This window comes from Stenella coeruleoalba, assembly GCF_951394435.1.
Source record: "Stenella coeruleoalba genome assembly, chromosome: 8".
NCBI lineage: Eukaryota > Metazoa > Chordata > Mammalia > Artiodactyla > Delphinidae > Stenella > Stenella coeruleoalba.
In genome coordinates, this window is record NC_137154.1 from 65,523,324 (window position 1) to 65,543,313 (window position 19,990).

The window sequence follows — 19,990 nt, forward strand, 5'->3', positions numbered from 1 at the left end:
GCCAGCTGAAGCACCAAGGACCTGTCAGCCACACGGCTCAGAAGAAAAGGGAGAAAAATGAAAGAAAGAAAGAAAGAAAGAAAGAAAGAAAGAAAGAAAGAAAGAAAGAAAGAAAGAAAGGCAAAAATAAAATAAAATAAAGTTATTAACATAAAAATAATTATTAAGAATAAAAACTTAAAAAGTAATTTAAAAAGAGGAAAAAAAGAAAAAGGAAAGAAAGAAGAGAGCAACCAAACCAAAACACAAATCCACGAATGATAATAAGCACTAAAAATGATACCTAAAAAATAAAAAGAAAATGGACAGACAGAACCATAGGTAATATGGTAAAACGAAAGCTATACAGACAAAATCAAGCAAAGCATACACATACACACTCACAACAAGAGAAAATGGATAAAAATGTATATATTGTTCCTTCCAAAGTCCACCACCTCAATTTTGGGATGATTCCTTGTCTATTCAGGTATTCCACAGATGCAGGGTACATCAAGTTGATTGTGGAGATTTAATCCGCTGCTCCTGAGGCTGATGGGAGAGATTTCCCTTTCTCTTCTTTGTTCGCACAGCTCCCGGGGTTCAGCTTTGGATTTGGCCCTGTCTCTGTGTGTAGGTCACCTGAGGGTGTCTGTTCTTCACCCAGACAGGACTGGGTTAAAGGAGTAGCAGATTAGGGGGCTCTGGCTCGCTCAGGCTGGGTGGAGGGAGGGGTATGGAATGTGGGGTGAGCCTGCGGCGTTAGAGGCCGGCGTGACATTGCACCAGCCTGAGGCGTGCCGTGTGTTCTCCCAGGGAAGTTGTCCCTGGGTCATGGGACCCTGGCAGAGACAGGCTGCACAGGCTCCCGGGAGGGGTGGTGTGGATAGTGACCTGTGATTGCACACAGGCTTCTTGGTGGCTGCAGCAGTAGCCTTAGTGTCTCATGCCCATCTCTGGAACTCATTTAGGTGGCACTCTTAATCCCCTCTCATCGCGCACCCCAAACAATGCTCTCTTGCCTCTTCGGCAGCTCCAGACTTTTTCCCGGACTCCCTTCTGGCTAGTTGTGGCACACTAGCCCCCTTCTGGCTGTGTTTACTCAGCCAACCCCAGTCCTCTCCCTGGAATCTGACCTCTGAAGCCTGAGCCTCAGCTCCCAGACTAGACTCGCCCCGGCAGGTGAGCAGACAAGCCTCTCGGGCTGGTGAGTGCAGGTCAGCACTGATCCTCTGTGTGGGAATCTCTCCACTCTGCCCTCTGCACCCCTGTTGCTGCGCTCTCCTCTGTGGCTCTGAAGCTTCCCTCCCACCACTCCCCGTATCCGCCAGTGAAGGGGCTTCCTATTGTGTGGAAACCTTTCCTCCTTCACAGCTCCCTCCCACTGGTGCAGGTCCCGTCCCTATCCTTTTGTCTCTGTTTTTTCTTTTTTCTTTTGCCGTACCCAGGTATGTGGGGAGTCTCTTGCCTTTTGGGAAGTCTGAGGTCTTCTGCCAGCATTCAGTGGGTGTTCTGTAGGTGTTGTTTCACATGTAGATGTATTTCTGATGTATTTGTGGGGAGGAAGGCGATCTCCACATCTCACTCCTCTGCCATCATGAAGGTCTCTCCCCCATGTGCTTCTTATTCACATATCCTTCATAATAACATTGGAGACTTTCCTAGGTGCAACATCTGGAAAGTTAGCAAAAGAAGTGAGTAAAGAAACACTAGCCCTGCTGAAAACACTCTTAGAATAGCAATTCTACTTTCCAGAATCACCCCGAACCATCTATTGTTGACTGAGGGCAAGCAGCAGGCAGGTTTCTGCAGAGAAATGGAGTTCAGGAGGAGAGAAGTGTCTGGTACTAGGATGGACCCTGGTGGTGGAGATTTGTGGCAAAAGAGGCTTTTCTGCAGTGGGAGCATTCCATCTTCTTGGCTAGCAGCTCTCATGATAGGCACCCATTTATCAAATGCAACAAGCTTAGAGAAATGATAGCTATTACTCAGGAAGCACTCATTTTGTGCCAGATTCTATACTAGATGCATCACACCTGTTATCAAAAAAATCCTCATCAGACTATGAGAGATGGGCATTAATTATTCCCTCTCTTACCAATGAAGAACTGAGACTCACAAAATATAACTTGACAAAGGTAATACTTTCACTAAGTAACACAGAATTTAAACCCAGGTTGCTTAGCTCTAAAAATCTTTTCTGTACAGCAGTATCTTCAAATTGGGATAGATACTACTATAGGTTCACTAAGACTTTCTAAAGGGTACATGGCACAAAGAGTTCTAAAGAAATTTATTTCCAGATCTTCCTCCCATCTGTTGTTTTCTAAAATGAATCTGAATGAGAAGCCTCCTGAATGTTCTTCTTTACCACCTCCCCTTTCACAATCTCCCTTCGACTTTTCAGAAGAAAGTCATACCTCTCACCTAAACTGGATCCATTCTCATCACTAAGCATGCACAGAAGGGGTAAAAACTTACAGGGTACCAAAGCAGTGGAGAACTCAAAATATCAGTGCCATTGTCGCTGAAGTGAATGACTTTAATGACTAGGTAGCAAATGTCTTGAAATTTGGGTCCTTTGTAAATAGATCCATAAATTAGAAGATTGCTTTCAGCAAAGACTTCTTGATTGTGTTGTCACTGATGGATCAGATTATTTTGATGCTGAATCAGTTACGTCATTTTGGGCATATATAACTTAAAAAGGAGTTCAAGTAATTAAGTGAAATTCCCTCAAAAATCTTTTCATTACCATCTAGTTTTTTATGAGAATAAAGTTTCTCAGGACTGTGATTTAGTTTGTAAAATTTAGAATAGAAAATATGCTGAGCCTTATGTTTTCTATCAATGAGTAATATTCATCCATGGATGCATGCAATAATTTTTAATTAACAATCTTTCACAAATATTATTAAGAAATAAATTTTCAATAAAATTTTACTTCTGTATTTAATAGCTTATTTTGTAAAATATTTAATGTTTATGTCATTCCAATAGATTGTGTATTACTAAAAACTATAAGGATAACAATCCAGATTATATTGGTCCCATGAAATTTTTAAAAAGTAATTTTAATTTTTATACCTATTTTGTTGTAGAAAAGTATGATAGGCTGATGAGTTTTTTAAAAATACATTTCAAGAATAACATACAACATTTAGGTATAATTTTGTAATAAAATAGAATAAAAACATAAGATCAAGTGAAAAAGGAAATCCTATAAAATTTTAGACTATAATAGAAGAGTTTGTTTAGGTACTTTTGATATGGATGAGGGTAAATATCAAATCATTTAATGTGCATACATTTTTATAAAGTGATAATACATTTTTATTTTAAAACTTATACTATTTGCAACATCTATCCCTGAACTTTTATCCTCTGAAACTATATACAATTATGATTAAAGCAACTTAGAATCTACTTAAAAATATGTGAGAGCATACATAAAACTTGGTTTTAAAACTTTCATTTGGTGCTACTCAAGGATAAAAGCTTAAAGACCATTGTTCTACAGACCTTTTCCCTCTATGATATGACTTATTGCTAATAAGAAAGACAGTACACCAGTTCATTCAAGAGCTTAAGCTCTGGAATAAAACACACTGGTGTTCCAGCCTTCTCTTATTTTTAATCTTAATCTTTTTAATCTTAGACAAGTTACTTCAGCTCTCTAAACTGCTTTATCCAAATCTGTATAATGGAGATTATGAAGATAAGCTGTAGAATCATTGTGAAGATTACATGAAATTAATCATGTTAAGCTTTTAGAAAAATTCCTGAACATAGTAAGTGCCATGTATATACAATCATAAAAGTTTTCATAGACAAGAGATTTCAGAGGGGAGATAAGTGTATGTTCTTGGGCTGTGGTTCCAGAGGGAATGGGGCTTGGTATGGTTTCAGAGAATGAGTACATAAAGCTTAAAAGGAGGGAAAAAAAATCGTCCGCTGAGGCGGCAGAAATACTATGAGCCACAATGGTGGGAGAGCACAAATCTTCAAATGGAAAAGTGAAGAGCTGCACTTTAAAAATGAAGTTGACAACAAAATAATCCTAATTGTATGAAATGAAGCTAGATTTCCTCTGCCCATGCCCTAATGCCTGCACTGTTTCTATCCTACCTTTTTAAAAAAATTATAATCTTACAGTTTCTGTTTTCTTATATTTCTGAATTTTGAAATTCAGCATGTCCTTGGCCATAGTCCCTCAACTTGACTCCTACTTACAGTTTAACTCTGTTACTCCTACTTCTTTGTCTGGCTCTGAATCTGAGTTCTACTTATGTTTTGTGTTTTCCCTGAATGGACTCTGAAATGATATCATACTCTACCTCTTCCCTGGGAGTATGTAGGAGAGAACACAAAACATCAAGAGGTCAGATGTTGAAGTCTAATTGATATGGGTTAAAATCCCAACTCAACCACGACCTGTGTAGGCTTGGGAAACTCAGAACTTGTCTGAGCCTCAGTTTTCTCTTTTTTTCAATGGGGATACTTTCTAATCAACAGAGTTGCTATAAAGGCTGAAGGACTTATGTCACAAAAAGCAATAGCTCAATTAACATTCAGAAAATAATAATTCTTACTATAATTACTATTCCTTTTGCAATGAATGGAGCCATTTAATGGAGTCCTGCTTAACTTTGAAATAAATATTTTGCAAAATAAAACACATTACCTGATGTCCTCTAGACAGTTGAACATGAAATGTAATGTCAAAAGTCACAAATTTCATGTTTTCTCTGGAACCAGAAAAAAAAATGAAAAGTAACCACCAGAACTGGAAAGCAAGGGAACACATAAAGGCTGGAAAGATCTGTTTCTACGTGCTGTTACAGACTGAAGTGAGAGTGACTGTGTTGATGATTATAAAAAGGTTTTACTACTTTTCAGGATCTAAAGGAGGAATAATAGGCAGAAGCAACAGAATGGAACACAGACTGGCTTAGCCTATTCCATTGGTTAATCAGTCCGTTGTGACCAGATTGACACCATTCAACTCTACAAAGATTTATTAAATACTCACTGGGCATCTAGAATGTACAGAATCCCAATACAGAATGAATTTTATGGTTGATTTTATTACTTTGAATCAGGCTTTCAATTGTAGTTGTAAACCAAATGAGAAAATCATTTAGATTTTAAATCATTAAGACAAACTAATTTTTTTTTTCAATTTTCTTTTTGTCAACAGGATTTGCTAGTCCGCTTACTGGGATAGCAGATGCCTCCCAAAGCAGTATGCACAATGCCTTGCACATCTACATGAATGGAACGATGTCCCAAGTACCGGGATCTGCCAACGATCCCATTTTCCTTCTTCATCATGCATTTGTCGACAGGTTGGTTAGCACTTCTTCATAAATTATGTGCTTATTTGTTTTAAATGTAGTGGATGGCACGAAGATATACAAAAAGCCAACAGGCACATAAAGGTACGCACACCATCACTAGTCATTAGGGAAGCACAAATTAAAACCAAAATGAGATAGTACCTCATGCTTGTTAGAATGGCCATCATCAAAAAAAACAAGAGATAAATGCTGTCCTGGATGTGCAGAAAAGGGAATCCTTGTGCGCTATTGGTGAAATTGTAAACTGGTATAGCCACTATGGAAAACAACATAGAGGATTCTCAAAAAATTAAAAATAAAACTGCCAAATGATCTGGCAATTCCAATTCTGGGAATATATCCAAAGGAAACAAAACCGCTAACTTGTAAAGGACACCCCCATTTTCATAGCAGCATTATCTACAATACCTAAGATATGGGAACAACATAAGGGTCCATCAATGGATGAATGGCTGAAGAAGTTATCACCATCTCTACCTCACTCATGTTTCAGGAACATGGACATAATATCAAATAACTAAGTGACTATTAGCCTGGAAGATTATTAGGCAGGTTTTTATTGCCTTCTTGGCAACGCTAATATTATAAGAATTAAATAATATCCCAAGTCAAGTTTTATTTAGAAATTAGTTTTTAAGAAAGTATATAAGCACCAAAATTATGATAACAATATAACATCAAAACCACCAAAACTATACATCAAGGAGGGAGGAAGATTGTAGGGGAAAACATCTTACCAGAACAGATAGACTGAACTCTGTTTACTGAGTCATTTTTATATCATATTGTCTTTGTGAATTTTTGGCATTTTTTTGATCTTTAGTGCCATCCCATGAACTTTAAAGAAGCTAGATTTCCTAGATACCTTGATGCCCCAGACAAGGAATATGCAAACTATGGCTTATAGGCCAAATCTGTCTCCTACCTTATTTGTAAATAAAGTTTTATTAGAACACAACCACAATCATTCATCTACATATTTTCTATGGCTGCTTTCACACTACAATGGCCAAGTTGAGCCAAGACCATATAGTGCACAAAATAGAAAATATTTAGTTCCTGGCCCTTTACAGAGAAAGTTTCCTGACCCCTGCCAAACCAGAGAATTCCATATTTATATGCCAGGTAAGAGAAAGAGGTTGATATTTATCTAGCCCACCTATATCTATATTTATAGAAAATGCTATAACTTAATTCAATGTCTGGAGGCATTTTTTTAAATAGAGATAAAGGCTATTATGAAGATATACAGCTTTTAGAAGCCACTCTCCCACCTTTGAAAATTAAAATTTTCTCTTTCTTAGAATTCTCTGTTAATCCTATCTTACTATTAGATACCTGCATGATTATTAAAGTAACTCAAAAATAATAAGCAAATGTCAAAATAGTTTCTCATTCAGCCCTTGTAGGCAAGCTGATGAAGATTCTGGGTATGGAGAGGGAGGAAAAATCATCATTATAAAGAAGGATAGAGACCTGCGGATTGCCACAAAGTACTGTGGCATCTGAGCTTTCCTCTCAAGTCTCTTCTTAATAGAGATGCATTTCTTCAATCAGGTGGTCTTTTCGCTGCTGTTCAGTTATTCACAAATATATTTATTGAGCACCTACTATGTGCTGAGTACATTTGCCTGAATATTCCACATTCATTGTTGCTTCTATGCATTGCACTTACCAGTCTCCAAATCTGGAACATATTTTCCTTGACTTATCTAATTTCTATACAATCTTCAAGACTAATTTCAATTGTTAGCTCTTCCATGAAGAATGACCATGCCTATCTAAAATCATTTCTCTCATCTAAGGGTGTGTTGGAGCCAGCCCAAATTGGCTAGCAAGATTGAATTATGTACATATTTTCCCAACTTTGCATTCAGTGACCTCAGGCTGTAGCTTGAAACCAGTATTGGTAGGAGTGTTTACATCAGGAAACTGGCAAGTGCTACAAATCAGGGCTTTCACTCTGAGAGAGCTGGTTGTTAAAATAATGGCCAGCATACCGCTGCTCCCATCTGTTAACTCACATCACTTTCTCTCTCTACTTCTTATTTTGGACACATCATTTATATCGTTCTTATTGATTATGTGCTTTCCTTACTGATTATTTGTGCTTTGTCTCTATGACTAATCTCTGAGCTACTTAATGGTGGGACCCACGCCTTGTATTCTATTTGCTTTTCTCACAATGTTTTCTTTAGCTTGTAATTAGTAGATGTGTAATACATTTCTATCAAATGAATAAATGATTGAAAACAAACTTAGCAAGTTACATTTATCATAGCTACAAAGGAAACTGCAGAGAAATCATTTTAACTAAAAAACACTTTTTGCAAGTCTTGTAAAACACAAATCATTCAATGCTATAAACATGTTTTAAGATTTATCATGTTAAAAAAAAAGATTCAGCATGTTTTAGATTTAGCAAGGTCTAGACCATTAGACCTTGTTTTAGGCACTGATTAAACAGAATAATGAGACAAGATCACTGGCTTGAAAAAGCTTAGTCCAGTGGGAAATACAAACAAGTAAACAACTATAGTACATTATAATTCACACAGTCGTAGGAGACATTCTTGGAAAGCTACATAAAAAGGATGATATATGAACTGAGCCCTGAAGAGCAGCAGGCCTACAAGACAAGAATGGATAATCAAGGATTGAGAACATAACTCTTAGCTCATTGAAACCAAGCACAAGCTCAAAGTATGAACTGAAGAAGAAAATGAAGCTTAGGGTCCAAAATAAGGAAATATGCCTCAGTGGCCAGTTAGCTCACCACCAAAATGTGCCATTGTTGGGCAAATAAAGACATAAAGTAATTACAGTTATCTCTACCACTTTTAAGTAAAAAAAAGGAAAAATCAGAGAATGGATCTAATACAATGATTTTAAAATATAATATGTATTTAGTTTTTACTATGTGCTAGGCACTGTTATAAACTCTTTACAAGTTTTATTTTATTTAATCCACACCAACAAGTCTGTAATGTTCTAGATTAAAAAAGAGAGATGGAGAAGTTCAGTAACTGTCCCAAGATTACACAGCTAGTAAAGTGTGGAGTTGAGAGTTAAACAATGCAGTCTTACTACAGAGCCATGTTCTTAACCACTGTGGAGAATTCCTTGCAAAATGCAAAGACAAGTTTTCCTTCTGACTGCTCTTAGACTGAGGATAAATCATTTTCATTAAAAATTCACTCATTCAGCAAACATTTTAAGTTTCTTCTATATTCTAGATCCCATGCCATGTACCACGCCTTTTTAATTTATTGGTATGAATGACCTCCAGAGGCTTATAGTCCTTCAAAAAAGATAGAAAAGGGAAAAAAAAAACCAACATAGCAATGTAGCACTGTCTATAACAGAAGTGTAAGGGGTATGTGAATCCAGAGAAGGAAGAGCTTAAATTATATAAGAATGGCCCAAACTGGAAGCACCTGACAACATCAAATGCTGGTGAAGATGTGGAGCTACAAGAACTCTCATTCATCGCTGGTGGAAATGCAAACTGGTGCAACCAACTTGGAAGACAGTGTGCAGCTTCTTATAAAACTAAACATATTCTTACCATACGATCCAGTAATCATGCTCCTTGGTGTTTACACAAAGGAGTTGAAAATATATGTCCACACAAAACCCTGCACATGGATGTGTATAACAACTTTATGATTTCCAAAACTTGGAGGCAAGCAAAACGTCCTTCAGTATGTAAGTGGATAAATAAATGGTGGTACATCCAGACAATGGGATATTATTTAGTACTACAAAGAAATGAGCTATCAAGCCATGAGAAAACATGGGAAAAACTTAAATATATATTACTAAGTAAGAGAAGCCAATCTGAAAACGTTATGTATTGCATGGTTCCAACTATATAACATTCTGGTAAAAGCAAAACTGTGGACTTTATAAAATGATCAGTTGTCGAGGTTGAGGGCATGAGGAATGGATAGGCAGAACACAAAGAATTTTTAGGGCAGTGAAAAAACTGTATGATAGCATAATGATGGATATGTCATTATACATTTGTCCAAACGCATAGAATGTATAACACCGGTAGTGAACCCTAAGGTAACCTATGGATTTTAGGTGACTATGATATGACATCGTAGGTTCATCAGTTATAACAAATGCACCATTCTGCTGGGGGATGATGATAAGGGGGAGGTTATGCATGTGGGGGGGAAGGGGATATTAGGAAATCTCTGTATCTTCCTTTAATTTTGTTGTAAGCCTAAAACATCTCTTTTAAAAAAGTCTTAAAAAGAAAGATAAGTATGGTTGTGACCTACTTAACATTTTTAAATAACTGAAATTATGACTGGTAACACTATACTGTTGTTGCCTAATATCAGATAGTGCACCATCAGGACTCTGATAAATAGAAATGTGATATGGACAGTGAGGGAACTGATGAATCTCTAAGAACTTGTCATAAAGCATACAATTTAGAAAAAAATTAACGACATTTACTTATACAAATTTAACCGAGGGAAGGCTGAGTAGCTCTTCTTATTTGAGTACTCTTCCCATGTTACTCATCAATAGTAACTAATAAATGAACCTAAGTATTTCTAGCATCTCTCTCTTTGTAAGGTGAAATAACAAACCTTTGTAATTTTCCAGAAATCACAAAGGTCATTTAAAAGATATTATACAAGATTTATGTCACTTTTTTTTATATTTAGGATCTGATTTGGGCAAGGCAAAATCAAAGTTGTCAGAGGAAACTTGGACACGATTAAGTAGGATTATGAGTGCCAATATCATATATTTCATGATATTTTTAATGAAAGTGTCAATAAAACATTTTAAAGTTAAAAGAAAAGAAGGTAACAGGATTGTAAAGAACCTTAGTGCTTTTATAAGTGAGGAACAAGAAACCTTTGCTGTTTTTCCTTTCTTAAACAGTCAAGAGTATAATACAGGCAACGAAAAGCTCAGGAAATTATTCTAGTTAGACAGAAAATATCTGCTATCTAAAAAGTAAGAAAAAAATCCTTTATATTGTAGGCAAGGGCCATAAGCAATATTATCAGTCAGTAAGTCAGTAAGTAAGTAAGTAAATAAATAAATAAATAAAAATTCAGTAAGTAAGTAAGCCAAGTCAGTAAGGCCATCAAAATTGAGAATATTTTAAGGTTTTTAACAAATTTTATAACTTATTTTTCAAACTTAGGTATTATAAACCAGGTCAAATAAAATTCACTTTCCAAATTTCATCCTTCATTGGCTCCTTCATATCCTGGAACATACTGGCACTTTAAGACAGACTTTAGGGGCTCCGCCAGATGAGCACTAATTTCATTATAACATTAAGATGTTATTAACATGCAGTGTTAATAAAGATAGTCATTGTTTATCTTTAAATGAGCCAATAAATATTTTTTTAAAAAAGAATTCCATTGTATGACTGCACCATTCTTTAGTAATCACTTAGTCACTAATTAACAGGCTTTTTTTTTGCGGTACGCGGGCCTCTCACTGTTGTGGCCTCTCCCGTTGTGGTGCACAGGCTTCAGACGCGCAGGCTCAGCGGCCATGGCTCACGGGCCTAGCCACTGCGGGGCATGTGGGATCTTCCCGGACCGGGGCACAAACCCGTGTCCCCTACATCGGCAGGCAGACTCTCAACTACTGCGCCACCAGGGAAGCCCCAGGCATTTTGATTCTTTTTTAAACTATATATATGTGTATGTTTGTGTGTGTTTATATTATGTATATATATATATGTATATATATATATAATTGTGAACATTTGTGAGTATAGCTAAAGAATAGATTTTTCACATTGGAATTGAAAGGTGAGAGGTTAAATACATTTAAAATTTGTTGATATTTCCAAACTGCCTTCCAAAAATGATTGTGTTTGCTACATTTCCAGAAATAGAGAATGAAAATGTGTTGTCACCCTGTACCCTCATTTGCACTAGATGTCATCAAATGTATTAATCTTTTTAACTCTGAAAAGTAGAAAAATATTTATTTGTATTTTTGTTTCCTAGACATGTTATAGATTAATTATACTTTTTTTTAAAATGTCTATTTACATTCTTTGCTGTTTTATATTAGGTTAATTTGTCTTTTTATTATTGAATTATATAGGCCCCTCATAAATTTTTAGTTGACCTTTTTTGTCATAAACATTACAAATATTTTTTGCAGTTTTAATCATCATTTAAATATTATGGTATGTTTCTTGGTGTTCAGAAATTAATATCTGATCTTTTATATAATCTTTTATATTCAATCTCTGTTCACAACTTCAGAGTCTTTAACTCTTTGTTCCTCAGTATTCTCATCTGTAAAAAGAGTGGATTGATCTAAAGCTCCATGGTTCCTTCTGGACTTTACAATCCTCTGGATAATGTGTTTTTGAAGAAATGACAGTAGAATGCATTAGCACAATTACAGGGCTTTAGCAGGTTTCTTAGTGACAGCTTAATCATGCTTTTAGTTATGATTAATAGGTAACTGACATATAGACAAATCCAATTCATAGTATAAATTATTTTTCTCTGCTATTCAGATTAAGGTCTGACAGGACTCTAAGCTTTTCTCAGACTTGTAAAAAAAAAGTTTCTGGCAAGAAGAGACGATTGAAGAGTGGGCACCCTAAAAGAATGAATATGTTGGAATGTTTATTCTTTTTCTCCAAGATCAGATTTGAGGCATGCTAAAGACAGAGACATTTGAAACTTTAAACGAACCTAACACTACAACACCCATCAAGCAAAGCTGATGTTTTAGCCATGGAATCAGGAACTTTTATGCTTATAAATTCCTTAGGAAGGAAGATGAGCATTGGTGCTGGATGGTACCCTATGGATAAATGTCGGAGCCGCAGAAAGAGGGCTTTAGAAATACCTCCTTTTCCTTAATACTTCATTGCTCAAGGAGGGCTCACGTGGACAAAAGTAAGCACATCTCTGCATGCATGCATTCATTCAGCTGTTAATTCAACAAACATTTAGTCCCCTCTACGCTTTGTGTGCTATATTAGGCCATGGGGATTCAGCAGTCACTAATACTATTCCTCCCCACCTAATGCTTCCTGGTCCAGATATGTAAAAAACTAAGTAACATAAAACAAAACGTAACTTCTGCAATAGTAGTGGTTTAATAGGCCAGAGTATGCGGGAGTGAAGAAAAGAGCATCAAGGAAGTAGGGACCATAAGAATGGTCCTCCTCATACCCTGGATCTGTAGCACCTAGCAGCCTGCCTGGCACAGAGTGGACATTCAATGAATAGCTGTTAGATTCCAGTGTTCGGCATTCTCTTATGACCGGTGGCTTTATGAAGAATGAGTAGGATATTGACTCGTGACGATTGGTAGTAACAACATTCAATTCATGTGGAACAAAACAAGAAAACCTCAGAAGTGTGAGGTTAAGAGAAACTTCAGGAGAGAGGCCATAATTAAAACCCAACTAAAATACTGAAAGCACAGCTAATGTTTGAGTGCTTACTGTGCACCAAAAACTAGGGGCATCAATGGACTGACCCACTTAATAGTTAACAACAACCCTACCAGTTAAGTGGCATTATCATCCCCATCTGAGGGACCAATAGACTAAAGCACAGAGAGGTTAAATAACCTGTCAGGATATGAACCCATGTTTTTAACCTGTACTATATGCTGCTTCATAAAGTGTTTGGAGAGCAGAAGAAATGCATGTCTATATATAGAGAGAATATACTCTTACCCCAACGCAAGAGCAAGAGCTAACAGGGTAGGTGGTTATTTTGAACACTAGTCACCAGCATGGTTACTGCAGCAGGAGGCCAGTTGACCAAGCAGAATAGGTTGGTGAAAAATTTAGCAAGCTCAAATTGGGTGGGGTATGTGGAGGGGAGAGGAGGAGTGCAGGGGGCAAGCAGGGGCTAGACAGTGAGGGGTGGGGAATGTGAAGGGGAACAAAAACTGGGCCAATATTTGGAGTAAGTGTTACAGTTTAGAGTGCCCAGAAGTTTAAGCCTGCAGTTTTAACTGATTTTTAAATTTTTATTGAAATATAGTTGATTTACAGTACTGTGTTAGTTTCAGGTGTACAGCAAACAGGTGTAGTTCCCTGTGCTCTACAGTAGGTCATTGTTGTTTATCTATTTTATATAGTGTGTATATATATATATTTTTTTTTTATTATTTTTTTTTTGTGGTATGCGGGCCTCTTACTGCTGTAGCCTCTCCCGTTGCGGAGCACAGGCTCCGGACGCGCAGACTCAGCGGCCATGGCTCACAGGCCCAGCCGCTCCGCGGCATGTGGGATCTTCCCGGACTGGGGCGCGAACCTGTGTCCCCTGCATCGGCAGGCGGACTCTCAACCACTGCGCCACCAGGGAAGCCCTATAGTGTGTACATTTTAATCCCTAACTCCTAATTTATCCCTCCCCTCCTTTCCCCTTTGGTAACCATAGGGTTTCTCTGTGAGTCTATTTCTGTTTTGTCAATAAGTTCATTTGTATCATTTTTTTTTAGATTCCACATATGAGCTATATCATATGATATTTATCTTTCTCTGTCTGACTTAATTCACTTCGTATGATAATCTTTAGTTGCATCCATGATGCTGCAAATGGCATTATCTCATTCTTTTATGGCTGAGTAATATTCCATTGTGTGTGTGTATATATATACACACAGAAGTTTGCAACCACATTAGTTCTTGCCCAAAATAGAACAACTGATCCTTAACTTTGCAAAGGTTTCCAATGTCGTTTCCAAATTCTTTAAACATCCTTTGGACATATCCTGTGGCATATCATTATGTAATATATTTTGATGCTAGGTTTCTATGCATTCCATGCATCTAAGATGTCATTTGCATGAATATACATATATATATAATTTGCATATATTTCACATCTTCTTTATCCATTCATGTTAAACCCTCCTCTGATGTGGGCTGGGCTCCCCGTGGCTGAGCAGGCACTGACTCAGGAACTAAGTGAGGCTGAGGTAGAGAAGGCAGGAAGGGACACCTCTAGAAGCTCATAGTCTAGTTCCTAGATTCCAAGTGTGGATAAGAAGTCCTCTGGTGGAAGAACCATGAGACCTGGGGGCAGAATGCCTGTAAGCACGTCCTGGCTCTGTTCTGAGATACTTATATGACCCTGGGAAGGTTGCTGAATTCCTCCCAGCCTCAGTTTCCTCACTGACAAAATGGTGGTAATATTACTACTCTTCTCATAGGAATGTGACTTTACAGTTTATAACTCATAATATGACAACTGCTCCTTGTAAAGAGAGCAGAGTATAAGGGACTTCTATAAAGCATATGCGATACTTTTGTTCTGTACTCACTATTTGCAAGCACCCTCCAGGATCAACAACGCTTCCTTGGTTCTCCTGTAACCTGTCTCTTGAGTGCATGGGAATCCCAGCTAGGTATAAACCTGAAGCAAAACATTCCACGGATGGCAGGTCTGCCTCACTTCTCAGCTACAGATTAATTACATCTTTTGGAGTGACTTCTTGGCTGTCATTGCTCATGAGCCTTCCTTTCCATTCTATTCCCCAAGCCTCCCCTGGGCCATCCCGCTAAGAAGGCTGCCCCGACCCACATACCTGCAAACTAAATGCCTTGCTAACTAGGCAGCTCAGAAATAGTCCAGGCAGAAGGCAGCTCCCTGGAGCTTCAGGAATGAATAGCAGATTGCCTGCCTGCTGGTGATAGCACGGCCGAAACTTGCTCAGAAAGACAGAAGTCCCAGGGTTAGGGAAGGAGGTGAACTCAGAAACCAGAGAAATGTGTTAAAGTCTGCTCTGGGAATCAGACGGGGTGGCAGAGAAGGACCCCTGTGTTTCCTGGTTTCTTTTCATACTGTTGGATTCTGAGCAGCTTTAAAAATGCTCCCTAGACTTAACTCCCTAGAACTAGTAGCAGTTATACCATTATAGTTGTACTTATCCATATATCCACAGCTGATTTTTTTGTTGTCATCAGTGGATTTAGCTCTGATGCCAGTCTGCTTTGGCTAGATGTATTTGTAGGTTTGACTGTCTCTCTCACTCAATCTTGAGCTCCTTTAAGGTCGTGTTTGTGTATTGATCATCTGTAGCACCTAAACACAGATCCAAGCACCTAACAAAGACCCTGGCACATGGGAGACACCATTAAACACTTATTAGACTAAAGTGTTGCTGCACTTGATTAATTGATGAAGAGGCCATGTACTATAACTAATAACCTAAAGAATAGTCCTCCTACAATGTGGGGAATATCCCAACTTTTGGCGGGGTTAATATGTCTTAGTATGAGGGAAATTAAATTGCTTAAATTAAAATCTTGATAACTTAAAAATCCCAAATGAAAGAGGATAAGGAAACATGAGTTGTCATTATTTTTGCTGAAATTTTAAATCTGAAAGAAAATTTTAAGATCATAGTCTAACCCCTCATTTAACAAATAAGGAAATTGAGGCCCAGAAAGGGTGACCTACCCAAGGACACAGTTTTCTGCAAAGTAGAGAGAAGAGTGTTTCAAGACCTTGTGGGGCAGCTGGGAGCTTTCAGAGACACAATGGAATATTTAACGTGACAGAGGATATTTAACTAAGGAAAGCAGAAGCAGTGTGACTATAGGAAGGTCCTTACCACCATCATTTAGAGATCCAGAGTTCAGATCTGCTGAAATAGCACCAAATATCAGATTCAAGAGATGAACAGGATTTTAAAACTAATCAAAAGGCCAGAAATTGGGAGACTAGGAGGCAGTAAATCATGTGATTAAGATCACAGATTTTAGCACCAGACATGCTTCATTTTGAATCTCAAGGCTGCCGCATCTAGCTAAATGATCTCTGGCAAGCTGCTTTTTCTCCCCTAAGCCTTCCTTTTCTCAGCCATAAAATTCTGCTAATACTAGTACCTACCTGAAGTTGTAGCTTTAATAATTAATATGATATTTTTATAAATATGTATTAAAGTTCTTAGCACACAGTTACACAACAGAAAATGTCCTTGCCATTAAGATACTTACTTTGGGGGCTTCCCTGGTGGTACAGTGGTTGAGAGTCCACCTGCCGATGCAGGGGACATGGGTTCGTGCCCCGGTCCAGGAGGATCCCACATGCGGCGGAGCGGCTGGGCCCGTGAGCCATGGCCGCTGAGCCTGCGCATCCGGAGCCTGTGCTCCGCAACGGGAAAGGTCACAACAGTGAGAGGCCCGCGTACCGCAAAAAAAACCCCACAAAACTTACTTTCTAATTTTCTCACATTTCTGGAAGCTAGAAGTTTGAGATCACAATATCGACAGAATTAGCTTCTCTCTCCTTGGCTTGCATACGGCTGTCTTCTCCCCGTATTTTCACATGGTCTTCCCTCTGTACATGTCCGTGACCTAATTCCCTCTTTTTATAAAGACACCAGTTAGACTGGATAAAGGACCACTTTCATGATCTCATTTTAACTTAGTTACTTCTTCAAAGACCCTATCTCCTAATAGTTACATTCTAAGGTCTTGTGGATTAGAACTTCAGCATATGAATTTGGGGTGGGAAGAGGATAATTCAACTCATAACAAGTGGTGAGGATGAAAGTCAAACTGTAGTAGAATGAAAACAGAATAGGAATTGAAAATGTCAAGTTAGACCAAAGTTTTAAAACTGTGATCATAAACTAAAATAGACAAACTGAAATAGAAAGGACAGCAAATTGTTTGAGGAGAAGAATTAAGAAAAAGAGCTTTTTGGAGAGGCTTTTTTTCCCCTTTCACAATAAGATATACTGCCTGAATTTCTAATTTAAGGGAATTATTGCTAAGGAAATGAGAAAAAAAAGCATTAAAAGTGAAGAACATTGAAATGCTCTAAAAAGTAAACTAAGAAAAAAGATACATGATTTCAATTCTACAAGATCATTATCTAGGGGAAATTATCCCATATTTTCCCCAGAGGAAAAATTAAAGAATGATAACTGATGTACAAAATATCCATAGGAAATGCTATATTCAGAACCTCATTTGTCAAAACATTCATAAAATGTCTTTTTATCATATGACTTTGTTTTATTAAGGTAATTTACATAATATGAGGGTTTCTGGAAATATCAAAACAAAATTTCTGCATATAGGATTGGCAAAGCAGAGAACCGAGAAAACCAAGGATGTACAATACAAATGCTGTTTCCATCCTGGAGTCAAAAAGGCCCAAGGTAGCTATTGTCAAGTACCAAATGTCACAATAATCTAGAAATAACAATGGGGATGCGAATCTGTTAGAATCTCAGGAAAGACACATTACTATATTCACGACGTCAAAGGGCCGTAATGAAAAGAGTTTTCTGTAGCTGTGTCCTTATACAAAGCAAACTATCAGGAGAAAGATAAATATTTACCAAAAGAAAAACAGTTTTTTAAGAAAAGTTCTTTTCCCTCAAAAAAAGGAGCAGAAGCAGCAGAGCCCCTTTAATTTCAGGGATAAAAAAGGTAGCAGAACGAGCTTCCAGATTCATATTGTGGGGCTGTGCTAGTGTCAGTACAGCATGGAGTTTTGTGGCAAAATTCTTCTCTCTCTCCCAGAGGCAGCTAACTTTTGCCTAGCAACAAGGCAGTGATGAGGTGGGGCAGCGGAGGTGAAATGCTTCCCCGGGCAATCAGAGGCTCCTAACCTACTCCCCTGTTTTAGGAACATACAGTCTGCCTACCATTCATTCCCACAGTGGGAATTATTCCCAAGATCTAGCCTTGAGAGAGTGAGGTGCTACTGAGACCATCTGGACAGCATATGTGACTGAATCCAGTTACACTACTATATATAAAATAGATAACTACTAAGGACCTACTGTATAGCACAGGGAACTCTGCTCAGTACACTGCAATAGCCTATATGAGAAAGGAATCTAAAAAAAAGTGGATGTATGTATATGAATAACTGATTCACTTTGCTCTACACCTGAAAGTAACACAACATTGTAAATCAACTGTACTCCAATAAAAATATTGGGTTGGCCAAAAAGTTCGTTCAGTTTTTTCCATAAGATAGCTCTAGAAGCGCTTAGCTGTCTTTAGCGTCATTCGAACCAATTTTATTAGATTGTATTGTGACAGCTGACATATAAGCATGCATTTTACAAAAAACTTATCAAAATTGGTGAATTTTTGTGTAGCCATTTTAATACTGAAGATGAAAGATAAAAAGCAATATTTTCGGCATATTACGCTTTATTATTTCAAGAAAGGTAGAAATGCAACAGAAACGGAAGAAAAGATTTGTGCAGTGTATGGAGAAGGTGCTGTGACTGATCGAATGTATCAGAAGTGGTTTGAGAAGTTTCATGCTAGAGATTTCTGGCTGGACGATGCTCCACAGTCGGGTAGACCAGTTGAAGTTGATAGCGATCAAATTGAGACATTAATTGAGAACAATCAACATTATACCACGCTGGAGGTAGCCAACATACTCAGAATATCCAAACCAAGCACTGAAAATCATTTGCACCAGCTTGGTTATGTTCATTGCTTTGATGTTTGGGTTCCACATAAGTTAAGAGAAAAAAAACCTTCTTGACCGTATTTCCGAATGCAATTCTCTACTTAAACGTAAAAAAAGTTCCGTTTTTAAAACAAATTGTGACAGATGATGTAAAGTGGATACTGTACAACCATGTGGAACAGAAGAGATTGTGGGGCAAGTGAAATGAACCACCACCAACCACACCAAAGGCCGGTCTTCATCCAAAGAAGGTGATGTTGTGTATATGGTGGGATCGGAAGGGAGTCCTCTATTATGAGTTCCTTCCGGAAAACCAAAGAATTAATTCCAACAAGTACTGCTCCCAGTTAGACCAACTGAAAGTAGCACTCGATGAAAAGCGTGCAGAATTGGTCAATAGAAAACACACAACCTTCCATCAGGATAATGCAAGACCGCATGTTTGATGACCAGGCAAAAACTGTTACAGCTTGGCTGGGAAGTTCTGATTCATCCACCATATTCACCAGACATTGAACCTTTGGATTTCCATTTACAAAATTCTCTTAATGGAGAAAACTTCAACTCCCTGGAAGACTGTAAAAGGCACCTGGAACAGTTCTTTGCTCAAAAAGACAAAAAGTTTTGGGAAGAAGGAATTATGAAGTTGCCTGAAAAATGGCAGAAAGTAGTGGGAAAAAAATGGTGAATACGTTGTTCAATAAAGATCTTGGTGAAAATGAAAAATGTGTCTTTTATTTTTACTTAAAAACAGAAGGAACTTTTTATCCAGCCCAGTAATAAAAAAAAAAATTTTAAAAGCCTCTCTATAAACTTTTAAGATTCTGGTGGGCAGATGCAGAGATCTACTCATCTTGCAGCCACCCAAGCCTCCAATGTAAGTTCCCTTGCTTATTAAACTTGCCACTTACCAATCAGAAGTGGTCTGCCTCTTTCTTCTGTCTCTCCCCCTGCTCTCTACTAAGGGGGCTGGTTTTAGATTACAGCTGGGAAGTTCCCATGGTGGTTTGTGAACAAACATTTTTCATTTCCTAGTAGCTGACATCTTTTCTTCATGTGAAAGAAAGATCTGCACCTGCGGTCTGAGCAGGTTTTCTGCTGTCTCTCACCAGCAACCAGTTAACACCCTATGCTCAGGAGAACAAGGGGCCTCTCCAGGTACACCTCCTTCACCTTCAGACTGAGGCAAGCCTCCCAGTCTTTCCATGGGTGTCC

General features: G+C 37.9%; 1 protein-coding gene across 1 annotated transcript in view; it reads left to right on the forward strand.

The window, feature by feature from the left end:
- Positions 1 to 19,990, forward strand: part of TYR (tyrosinase) — a gene marked incomplete at its 3' end in the record, with an annotated part of 110,286 nt that overhangs the window by 53,822 nt on the left and 36,474 nt on the right. The window contains exon 3 of the mRNA XM_079929657.1: positions 5,180 to 5,327. Coding sequence (XP_079785783.1) covers positions 5,180 to 5,327 — 148 coding nt within the window. The remainder of the gene's footprint in view (positions 1 to 5,179; positions 5,328 to 19,990) is intronic.